The sequence below is a fragment of the Tupaia chinensis genome, unplaced genomic scaffold (genome assembly GCF_000334495.1).
Source record: "Tupaia chinensis unplaced genomic scaffold, TupChi_1.0 Scaffold144472_1, whole genome shotgun sequence".
NCBI classification, from domain to species: Eukaryota; Metazoa; Chordata; class Mammalia; order Scandentia; family Tupaiidae; genus Tupaia; species Tupaia belangeri.
The window spans coordinates 848,123-859,567 of NW_006204331.1; the positions used below are offsets into that span (position 1 = coordinate 848,123).

Sequence of the window (11,445 nt, forward strand, 5' to 3'; positions counted from 1 at the left end):
GGACACGGGCCCACCGAGCCCTCCCAAGTGGTGGCCGCTCGCGAAGTCCCGTCTGTGACTGACGACGCGATGCCGGACTTCTGGAGCTGGGTTGCCCACGTCGGGAAGTGGTGGCACGCCCACCTCAGGGTTAGCAGCAAGGCGAGCCCAGCTCTGCCCATCCCGGAGGGGCCAGCAGGAGCGGCCATAGGTGGGCAAGGCGCCTGGGGCTCTCCGAGGGAGTGCACGCAGAGCCAAGGCTCTCAGAAGGAGCCGCATGGGCTTGAAGGGAGGTGCAGGGTTAGGGGGGCCCGGGGCACCTCCCTGCCTGGAGGAGCCCTGAAATCCTGCCCAAGGCTGTCTCACAAAAGCTAGCACCTGGCACTGGCCCGCAGCCCTGCGGCGTGCTGTGTGGTAAGCACCGAAGCCCAGAGGTAAGACGGTGGTGGGGCTGTCTGGCACTGGGCCTGGGGGCCACGGAGACAGGAAGGCCAAGGGTCACGTGGCTCCGGGAGGGGCGAGGAGAGCCAGGCCCTGGACCCGACAAGGCTGGGTACAGGCAAAACTTACACCGTCTCCTGGGCTGGGCCTGACCTGCCCATGGGACCTGAGGCTGAGCTCCGGCCCCCAAGGCACACCTGTGTGCACCTGCTGGGGGCTTGGGAACGCTGCCCTCCCTCTGCTCAATCCCGCCCACGCCCACCCTGACTGCCCGTGGTCCTGGTACTCCCCACTTGCTGGGGGGACCCACTTCTTAACCCGCAGGCCCGACCCACGGGGGACATGGGGAGAGACTGCGAGGGGTGTGGGCACGCCCTGTGCAGGAGGGAAGACCCACATGACACACCCTAGCTGGACCAAGCCATGCAGCTGCCACCCCGCAGGGGGCCTAGGAGATCCAGGCAAAGTCCTTGTCAGGTTGCCCGGGCGGGCTGTGGCGCCCCCGTGGCGAGTCCTCATCGTCTTTGTCTTCCCCCAGCAGCGCATCCTCGTGGCCCAGGCCCACCTCATCCTTCCACTTGGCCACGTCCTCGTCCTCGTCCTCCCCGTCCCCTAGCTCCTCCTCACCCTCCCCTCGGGGGTCATCCGGGTCCTCCAGGTAAGGGCCGTCTCCAGAGAACAGCGCCTCTGGGGAGCCCTCACCGCCTCCACTGTGGTCCAGCGGCCCGGCCACGCCCCGGCCCACGCAGTCGGTGCACACGCCGTGGCGCCGGGAGCCATGCTTGATGCCCACGCTGGCGGCGGACACGAAGACGCGGCTGCACACCTTGCACACGTACTTCTTGTCCTTACTGTGCACCTGTGGGGACAGGGCGGTCAGGGGCTGGGGAGGGGCTCGGCCAGTGCCCACACGCCCACGTCCCCAGGGACGGCCCAGCTGGGCCAGGCCCAGCGACCACACACCAGCTGCCCATGCACCCCCAGAGGGCCCTGCATGCTCCTCACTCGGGGTCACAGTGCCCTCTATGAGGGGCGAGAGCCCTGGACTGCACGTCTGCCCCCATGTGTCCTGCTCAGGAAATGTGGACGGCATGGTTACCAGGTGCGAGGGGACGTGACCAGAGCTGCAGGCAGAGTCTGCCCTGGAAGGGCAGCATGGGGGTCAGGGTGAGAATGACCGGGCAGAGGTGACTGTCCCTGGGGACAGTAGTGGCTGGGGCTGAGGCTGGCAGCCAGGCAGCAGGGTCCACACCTCCCCCCAGCTGGCGACACCCCCTCAGCCTCCTGACCCATGTCCTCACGGGTGGAATGCAGACAGCGTCAACACACGGGCTGTTCTAAGGGTCAGCGGGCTCGGGCAGAGCTGAGTAGGGCCGACCAGTGAGGCTTGGAGAAAGCCAGGACAGATGGCCCCTGGCCAGCAGGCGCTGACAAGACGCAGCAGCTGGGAGGGCTGCAGGGTGAGGGCTGCAGAGGTGCAGAGGCGGGCCTGGGAGACGCGGCAGGGCCAGGGCCAGCGAGGTCTGCAGGGCCTCCACACCGCTCACAGGCGCCTGGTTCCCGACGTGCCTCCACACTCTGCCCACCCTCTGCAGACAGAGGCAGGACATGCAGAAGACCCCACAGTGATGCCCTGGTGCTGACCGGTCTCCGACCCCCGTGGGTACTGACGGCTCTCCAGACCCTCAAGCTCCCCTCAGCTCCTTTCATCCTCTGCCAGGCTGCAGCATGGGGGCGGGTGGAGGGTGCTGAGGGATGCTCGGAGGGCAGGCCCCTTCCTCCCCTCCGCAATTCCTCCCCTCTGAATCCTCCGACTCACAGCCAACAACAACAACAAAAATATTTTCAGGAGTGATTTCTGCTGTAGAGGACGTGAAAGCGAGAAGTCACCCTCAGGGATGGCCATGCCTCAGTCCCTTGTCCTCCACTTTCCTCCCAGGATTTGGGCGCACACATACACACACCCGGCTTGAGTTTCAAGCCACCGGGTCTGGGACTTAAACTGTGACTGGCCAGGTGGGAGTCCAGAGACATAACCATCTATGCCATCCGCAGGCCCAGGCCCAGGCCCTGCCATCAGAGCAAACCATGGTACTGAGGGAGACAGGGCTTCCTTTGCTTCTGTGAAGACCCGCCACGTGGTCGCCCTCCAGCCTTGGTTCCCAGACCAGTGGGCCCACAGACTGCCCAGCCAGGCCCATCCTCCCGACCGGCCGGCCCTCTTTGAAGGCACAGTTGTCTCTAACTTCCACAAAACCCCATGCCATAAAGACCCAACCATGGGCCTGGGACATGGTGGTCAGGGCGCTGGGTTCCCGTGACCAAGTGTGGTTGGAGTCTTAGACCCGGCAGCTTGAAAAAATCACGCCAGGCCGGTGTGTATGCACGTCCAAAATCCTGACCGAAGGGACTGTGGCATGGCCATGCCCCCTGTGGGGTGATTTCTCACTTTCCTTCTCTCTTGTCTCTCGCTCTCCCTGGTGAGCCTATGGCAAAAACCTTAAAAAAAAAAAAAAAGACGTAGCCACTCAACTGTCCGGTGCCAGAGCAAGCTCAAAGCCACCTGTGAGCGCGCAGTGTGACCTGGGATGGGCTGTCCCTCAGCGGGGGAGATCTGTGGGGTGGGTGCCCTCGGAGCCAGGTGTCACCACCACAGGCTTCCTTGGAAACCCTGGGCACCTCAGATGTACGGGCCCAGGGCTGCCTCTGAGTCCGTGGCGCTGGCCAGCCCAACCAGGGCCTTGTGCCCTCAACCAAAGGAGACCACCCCAGGCCGCGCAGTGCTCCCAGTGGGGGTCTGGCCTGGACAGACAGGAGAAGGGGCTGCAGCTGGAGCGACAGTGAGACCTGTAGCCTGGGCGCCCATGGCAGTCAGGGCTGTAGCAGGTCGCCTTGGGAGGGGACGCTGTGGAGTCCTCCCGCCAGGACCAGAGAGCTGGGCACTTGGATGGACAAATGACCCAGAAGGAGGTGTGAGGGAGAACGCTGGCACCACAGCGCCCGCCTATCTTGGTGGCAGAGGGGGGGCGGGCTGGTCTCTGAGGCTCGGCCCAGAGGGCCGAGCCACAGGCCAGGGAACAGTGACTTCCTTCCTGGTGAGGAGAGGTTCAGCCAGGGACAGTGGGCGGCCTTCTCCACCGCGAGGGCTCCGCGCACTGCCGCACCCACCGGCATGCAAGGGAAGACCACGCCCAGACCCGCAGAGCCACAAGCCGGCTGAGAGGGGGCACAGAGGCAGCCGCGTGGCCCGGAACCTCAGCCACCGGTGTGAAAAGACACAATTCGCTTGAACAGGGGGACCAGCCCAGGGGGACTGCAGTGGCTCCCTGCTGTAGGTAGGGCTGGGGGCAGTGCATGTGCCTCCGCCAACTTGGGCCCCGCTGCGACACACGTGCCAGTCAGCACCGTCCTGGCCACTCCCAAGTGCGTCTCGTTCCCACTGCAGCGCTTCCACGGTTCAGGCAGGTGCGGTCCTATGACACGCAGGCTGATGGCAGACGCACCCCTCCGAGTGCGGGAGGGGCTCTGCCCTGCCTCCCGCAGCAGCCACCCTGCACCCACCCTGCACCCGCGCTCACCAGCGTGTGCCGCTTCATGTGTTCGCGCCGCGTGAACTTCTTCCCACAGATCTCACACGGGTAGGGCCGCTCGCCGGTGTGGGAGCGCATGTGCCTCTTCAGGATGCACTGGTGCATGGCCGAGAAGCTGCAGTACGGGCACTTGAACTTCTTCCGGATCACTGTGAACTCGTTCACTGAAAGACAGAGCCCGCGAGGCGTCAGCATAGCAGGCTGGCGTCCACGGGCCAAGCTCGACAGCCCCACACGCCCCGGCCACACTCTTGGCGGAAGACAGCCCTCTCTCCACTGTGCACAGGGGCCCGTCCCTCTCTGCTGCTCCAGGGGCACAGGGGCCCAGCTCTCAGCTCTCCCCGACAAAGCCCAGGGACGGCCATCCAGGCCAAGGACGGTCCCCCTGCAGAGGCCAGACGAGGCGGGCAGCAGCAGTGGGACTGGCTGACCCGGCAGAGGCCCTGCCCTCTGCAGCCTCAGACCCTTGCTAGCCGACCACTGCGGCAGGCCCTGGGCACAGCGACGCGTCAGACACGGCCTCCCTGGAGGTTCAACAGGGAGCAGCCATGAACATGCTGACCACAGCGAGGCCACAGAAGCACAGAGAAAGTGGGAGGAGCGAGGGCAGGGCAAGGCCTGGGTCCTCTGGCCGGAGATGCGGGAATGACCAGGCCGAGCTACAGGGGCCTGGCCCCCTCACCTCAATGAGTGGACCCCGAGAGGCTTGAGAGACCCCAGCCGTTCTGTTTAAGACCTAGGCCTCAGCCGGGTGCATGAGCTTGGGAAATGACACCAAGTGGACAGCGCAGCTGGCACAATGAGGAGCGGTCCCCGGGGCCACCGCGTTGGGCGGCATCAGCGAGACCCTCCGAAAGAGCTTCCGAGACCAGCGCCCCGTGAGCTCCTGCTCAGGAACCACAGCTCCCGGGCACACAGACAGGGCACTGGAGGGTGGGCCACTGTGCACGCAGGGCCAGCAGGGCTGCAGAGACCTTGAGGGCAATGCCTCCCTCCTCCGAGAAAGGCTGTGTCCGGACCAAGCTGTGCATATCACAGCCGCCCACGACGGAGCCACCCGAGCCCACCCGGCAGCAGCCCACGACGGAGCCCACACGGCAGCGGCCCACGACAGAGCCCACCCAGCAGCGGCCCACGATGAAGCCCACCCCAGAGCCCACCTCAGAGTCCACCTGGCAGCAGCCAATGACAGAGGTCCCCCCGAAGCCCAGTCACCAGTGGTCCGCAGTGAAGGTCACTCTTGAGCCCAGCACACTCCGCTGCTCCTGCACCCACAAGGGAATTCAGGGCCCACCAAGAGCATGTCCTGAAGCTTCTGTTTTTAAAATTTTGCTACATGTGCCCACCAAAGAGACAGAGAGAGTGGAAGATCAACCTCTGGGGGTGACCACACCGCAATTCCTTCTCCTCTCGGGATTTCAGGCATGGACACACATGTGCCCAGATGATGGCCTTTTTCACGCTGCCTGATCCAGAACACACACTGCGCCCTCGGCCACGTGGGACCCAGCTGCCCTAACCTCCGCGGCACCGGCTAGCCCCAGGCTTCTCTAAGCCGGTCACAGGAAGACCGTTTCCTTAACATTTAAAAGCTTCTGACGTGCACGTGTGCATGTGCGCACGTGTGCATGTGCGCACGTGTGCATGTGCGCACGTGTGCTGGCCTGTGGCTGGGAGCCGAGGGAGGGAGCGTGTGAGGTCACAACTAGCGAGGAGTGACACCACCTCCCAGAGGTGACACGGTCCACACCCCGCCGTCCGTCGGTACCGTCCCTAGGCCTCAGAGCAGACGCCCCGCAAGACTCTCAGTGCCCGTCTGCAGCTGTTCACCCTCAGGACCTTTGAATGTGTCCGTTTGTTTCAGATCCTGTCCTTCCTCGGCGTTTCCATGCTTACCCTTGTGAGCGGTTTCCAGATTTCCACAGGTCAATTTGTGCCCCACGCCGCCATGAAGATCAATTCTGAGAAGCGGAATATGCCGCCTGCCCTCAGACCCACTGACCCCATCCACTACTCCCCCTGTTGCCACAGGCCCCTGTGGGAGGTCTGCAGGCCCCGTGCCCTGGCACCCCTGTGCCCCCATACCACACCAAGGACCCCTAAAAGGCAGCTCCAAGACAGGGAGAGCCAGAGGAGCCAGTTCAGACACGGCACGCGCTGCGCACGTTGGGGAAGGGATGTCGGTGATTTACCAGAACTTTGTGGCCGGCAGGGGGCATGGTGGTTGGGGCACTGGACTCCCACGTAGCCGACCACAGTTCGAGTTCTGGACCTGGTGACTTGCTTTCTCACTTTCCCCCTCTGGTCAAATTAAAAAATAATAAAAATAAAATAATTTAAAAAATAGAACTCTGGGGACCAGCAGATAGTGTAATGGCTGCATCGCTGGACTCCCATGTAGTGGACCAAGGTTTGAGTCTCAGACCCGGTGGCTTAAACTCACACCAGGCTCATGTGCGTGCATGCCCAAGATTCCGAGAAGCGATTGCAGCGTGGCCATCCCCTCCTCCCAGGGGGGTGATTTCTCGCTTTCTGTCTCTCTGTCTTTATGGCGAGCGCACACGCGCCCTATAGAAAAAAAAAATCTTTGTGGAACTTTATCGAATCTACTCTGCTTCTATAAACATGAACATCAAAATCTGAATGATCATATATACTTTAGCATTCTCTAATAATTTAGGGCTATATGTTAAAAATGCGTATCTCCATACAGAACTGCTGAATTTCTGCCAAGAAAAACAATTCCAAATGGACATGAGCCACATGGGGACCTACCTGGAAACGGGGCTGGCCAAGTGGCCAGCTGCAGACGTCCACTTAAGCAGCACTTTCAGGCCAGCCGCACTAAGCACAGCTGAAGCCACGTGGGCAGCCACAGCTTGGATCAGTCTGGCCGCAAACGCCGGTGCACAGCAGGGGCTGGGACCACGGCTGGCTGGAAGGCTGGGAGGACTGCTGCCCGAGACCTGTCCGGGTTCCTGGTTTCTGTCCTCTGTCCTGCCTATTTCTCTTTCCTGCTCTTGAGAAGCAAGTTGTTTGTTTGTTTGTTTGATCTATTTAATTTTATTTATTCATTCACTTTTATTTGACCAGAGAAAGACACAGAGAAGTGAGAAAGCAAGCCACCAGGTCTGAGACTCGAACCATGCTCGGCTATGTGGGAGTGTCCAGGGCCTTAACCACCATGCCACCTGCTGACCTAAGGAGTAAGCTTTTTAAAAATGTGTACTTTCTGAAGGTACCTGTAATGGTACATTTTGGTATTTTCTTTGTCTATTTTCCCGTCTCCACCATAACTAAGACCACGAACCAGAAGGACCCAAACAACACACTATTCTCCCTGCTGGGGAGGTGGGGCAAGGGCCGAGATGGAGCCGGGCCAGGCTCCCTCTGTAGGCTCCAGAGGGTCTTTGGCCTCACAGCTCCAGGGGCCCCAGGTGTGCTACTGTGTCCCTCCCCCACTGCTCTCTTGCATGGCCTCCCGCCGAGACACCGTTGTCGGCTTTAGGGACTGCCTAGATGACCCATGGTGCCCCTCTTTTCTTTTTTTGGAGAGGTTTTTGCTATAGGGTGCGCTCGTCAGAAAGACGGAGAGAGACAGACAGACAGACAGAAAGCGAGAAATCACTCCCAGGGGGGATGGCCATGCCACAATCCCTCCTTCTCCGTTCTCCTCTTGGGATCTTGGGCATGCACACACACGCACCCGGCGTGAGTTTAAACCACCAGGTCCGGGACTCGAACCACAGTCGACTACGTGGGAGTGCAACAGCCATTACACTAACGGCTGGTCCCCCACGGGTTGATTTTCAAATGCTTGGTTAACCTTGAATTCCCAGAATAAGCCTCATCTGACCACGAAGTATGGTTCTTTGGGACCAGCAGTTAGCATAATGGCTATGTTGCTGGACTCCCACGTAGCCGACCACGGTTCAAGTCCTGAACCCTGTGTCTTAAAACTCATGCCGGGTGAGTGCACGTCCCCTGTAGCAAAAACCTACCCCCCCCAAAAAAAGTATGTTTCTTCATCATGAGATTCAAGTTGCTAACGCTGACATTAGTAGTCTGAGTGGCCCTGAATATAACGCCGACAAGTTGCCAGGTCGTGGGACCGCGGCTGGCAGCCTCATAGCCCAGGTGGGGGAAGCATCCTTTTCCTCGGTTCTAAAGAGCCTGTGTCACATGGACACCATTTCTTCTGTAGCATGTGAAAGGATTGGTCAGTGAAGACATCTCACCTGAAGCTTTTTCCTCTTCCCTTTAGCTTTGGTTTTGGTAAATGACGTTTCTCAAGGAAGCCGATCTTTCCCTCCAACTTGCTGAATGCATTGGCAGGAGGCGTCACTGGCACCTGTTACCTTTCCAAAGTCTGTAGGACCCGCGTAAGTCTTTTCGGCGGGTAATCACTAGTAATCACTACTTCCCTCTCTTTTTATCAATCACTTTTAAAAAAAACTTGCCAGTGGGTATGTGCTCGTCAGAGAGACGCACAGGAGGGAGAAGCCCTCGATGGAGTTGGCCACTGCCGTCCCGTACCCTCCATTTCTCCACACGGTCGAGACCTGGGGCAGGCACACACATGCTCGGAGGGTTTTTCAAGCTTTCAGGGTCAAGATCTGAACTGCGGTCAGTCATGTGGGGCCTGGCTCCCTTAACCACTAGGCAGTGGGCCAGTCCAGGGTACACACAGCTGGGTTCAAGTTCATCTTCTTCTTACGTTCCCTATTTGTCTTTAATGTTTGTTGTTCCTTATCCCTTCATTCTTGCCTTCTTTCAAATTAATCATTATTCCACTTTTAAAAAGAATTATTTATTTTTATTTGTTTATTAACTTACTTTAATTTGACCATAGAGAGACATACAGAGAGAGAAAATGAGAAAGCAAGACACCAGGTCTGGGAATCAAACCATGGTCAGCCATGTGGGAGTGTCCAGTGCCTTAACCACCACGCCACCTGCTGGTCCCCTTTCTTTTTTTATTTCCATTATTCCACTTTCTTCTCTTCAACAAGCCTTTGAGTTGTACATTATTTTACTTTTCCTTATTATTCATTGGGACTATGCAAAAAATGCTAGCACCATACAACAGCTCTGCCAGTTGAACTCCACTCATTTCTTTTACATTTGCTATCAGACATAGGCACTTGCTGAAGAGAAATACAGTAAGAAATCACCCCCCGTGGGGATGGCTGTGCAGCAATCCCTTTTCTTCAGTCTCCTAGAAATTTTGGAAACACACACACGTGCCCAGTGTAATTTCTTTTCTTTTCCTTTTCTTTTTTGTTTTGAGGATTTTGCTTTAGGGTGTGTGTGCTTACCTAAGAGACAGAGACAGAGGGAAAGTGAGAAATCACCCCTTGGGGCATGGTCATATCAAAATCCCTTCTCCTTCATTCTTTTCCTGCAATCTTGGGTGTGCATACGCAGATGTCCAATGTTTAAGCCACCAGGTCCGAGTCCGCACTCAGCCATGTGGGGGTCCAGTGATGTGACCACTACACCACCTGCTAGCCCTGACCAGTGTGGTTTTTCAAGTCACTGGGTCCAGGACTTTAACCACACAGTTGGCCACGTCGGGTCCAGTTGCCTTAACCTGCATGCCACTGGCTGGTATCCCCCCACACACATTCTTTGTGTGTCACATGTTTTACTTCTTTTTCTCTGTTTTATGGTGAGAAACTGTGTATTTAGCATTAGCTGGCTAGACTCGCTTGAGATGATCCCAATTCTGGCAACATCCAGAGCATCGTAACCGGGGCCCAGAGGCGCGTCCGCCTTCTTCTCTCCGTCAGGCCTGATTAGAGCGTTGACCTTGGCCACGTCCACATCACAGAGCTTCCTCACGGCCTGTGTGATCTGGAGCTTGTTGGCCTTGACGTCCACGATGAACACAAGCGTGTCGTCCTCTCTCTTCTTCATGGCAGACTCGGTGGTCAGGGGGAACTTGATGATAGCACAATGGTCAAGCTTGTTTCTACTGGGGCAAAAACTTCCGAGGATATTGAGGCTGCCTCCGCAGCCTGAGCGTCCTGGGCCTCCGGAAGGTGGGTGATGTACGGATCTCCCTTTTTTTGTGGCTGTGGACGCCTTTCAGCAAGGCCTTCTTGGCCTTCAAAGCCTTCGCTTTAGCTTCAGCTTTGGGAGGGGCAGGAGCTTCCTTCTTCTCTTTCAGCACCATCTTGGTGAAAAAAACTTTTACTTCTATTTCTGTTAAAAAGAAAAAAATTGGGGGGAGACCAGCAGATGGCATGGTGGTTAAGGCGCTAAACACTCCCATGTGGCTGACCACGGTTCGAGTCCCAGACCTGGTGGTTTGCTTTCTCAATGTCCCTCTCTTCTGTGGTTCTCTCTGGTCAAATTAAAAGAAAATGAATGTATAAATTAAATAAATAATTCTTCGAAAGAAAAAAATTGGGACCAGCAGATGACGTAATGGTTACATCACTGACTCCCACATGGTCAACCACAGTTCGAGTCCCAGACCTGGAGGCTTAAAACTGATGCCAGGCATGTGTGTGTACCAAAAATCCCAAGAGGAGAATGGAGAAGAAGGAATTGTGGCCTGGTCACCCTCCAGGGAGTGATTTCTTGCTTTCTGTCTCTCTGGTGAACATATGCCCTCTATAGCAAAACTCTTAAAAAAAAATTACAATAGTTGCCATAAATAATCAAGATCCTTCCATATTACTTGCATAGTTACCCTTTGCAGAGATCTTTATTTTTTTCTCACATTCTGTGCTTCTGAGATACTTTTTCTTCACCCTGAAAAACTGTTTTCCAGTACTCCTTATCATCTGGCAAAGAATTTTCGAACTTTTGTTTGTTCATATAATATGCTCATATGGCCTTGAGTTGTAGGTGATAGGTCTGCTGGGTACATAATCCCCTGCTGTCAACTTTGCTTCCAGCACCTCAAAGATATCATCCATTGTTTTCTGGCTTCTGTAATTTGTTAGAAAGCCAGCCATGAGTCTTTTTGTGTCTCTGAATGTAAAGGCTTTTGTCTCTGGCTGTTTTGAAGGTTCTTCTTTTTGTCTCTGGTTCTTAACAGTTTAATGTAATGTCCCTGATGCCGTTCTGTTGTTGCTTTATTTTGTTTTGTTCGATACTCACAGCTTCCTGAACCTGATGTCTTTCACTGGTCCACTTCATCTCTTCTCCTTTTCTGGGACTCCAATTACACAAGCATTGCACATTATCACTGTGTCTCGATTGTCTCTTTGCTCTTCCCCATTCTTTTCCTCCCCTCTGAGCTTTAACATAGGTATTTTCCATTGATCTGTCCTCTGATTCACTAACCCCACCTTTCATTGTATTTGGAGTACTATTAAACTACCCAATGAATATTGTATTTTTCAGTTCCAAAACGTCCACTTGATTCTTTTTTTTTTTTTTTTTTTTTTTGGGGGGTTTTTTTGTCTATGGTGGCGGCGCC

The 11,445-nt window shown here is 56.4% G+C and overlaps 1 protein-coding gene across 2 annotated transcripts in view; it reads right to left on the reverse strand.

Annotated features, from left to right (window-relative positions):
• Positions 1-25: 25 nt before the first annotated feature.
• The window catches only part of ZBTB46 (zinc finger and BTB domain containing 46), a 58,604-nt gene continuing 47,184 nt past the window's right edge, over positions 26-11,445 (reverse strand). Inside the window, exons 4-5 of one of the 2 annotated variants that reach the window (XM_006167076.3) lie at positions 3,999-4,174; positions 26-1,279 (exon numbers count right to left, since the gene is read on the reverse strand). In XM_006167076.3, coding sequence (XP_006167138.1) covers positions 869-1,279; positions 3,999-4,174 — 587 coding nt within the window. In that variant the 3' untranslated portion in view covers positions 26-868. Of the gene's footprint in view, positions 1,280-3,998; positions 4,175-11,445 lie in introns of those variants that run through there. The other variant, XM_027767693.1, reaches the window with a different exon arrangement.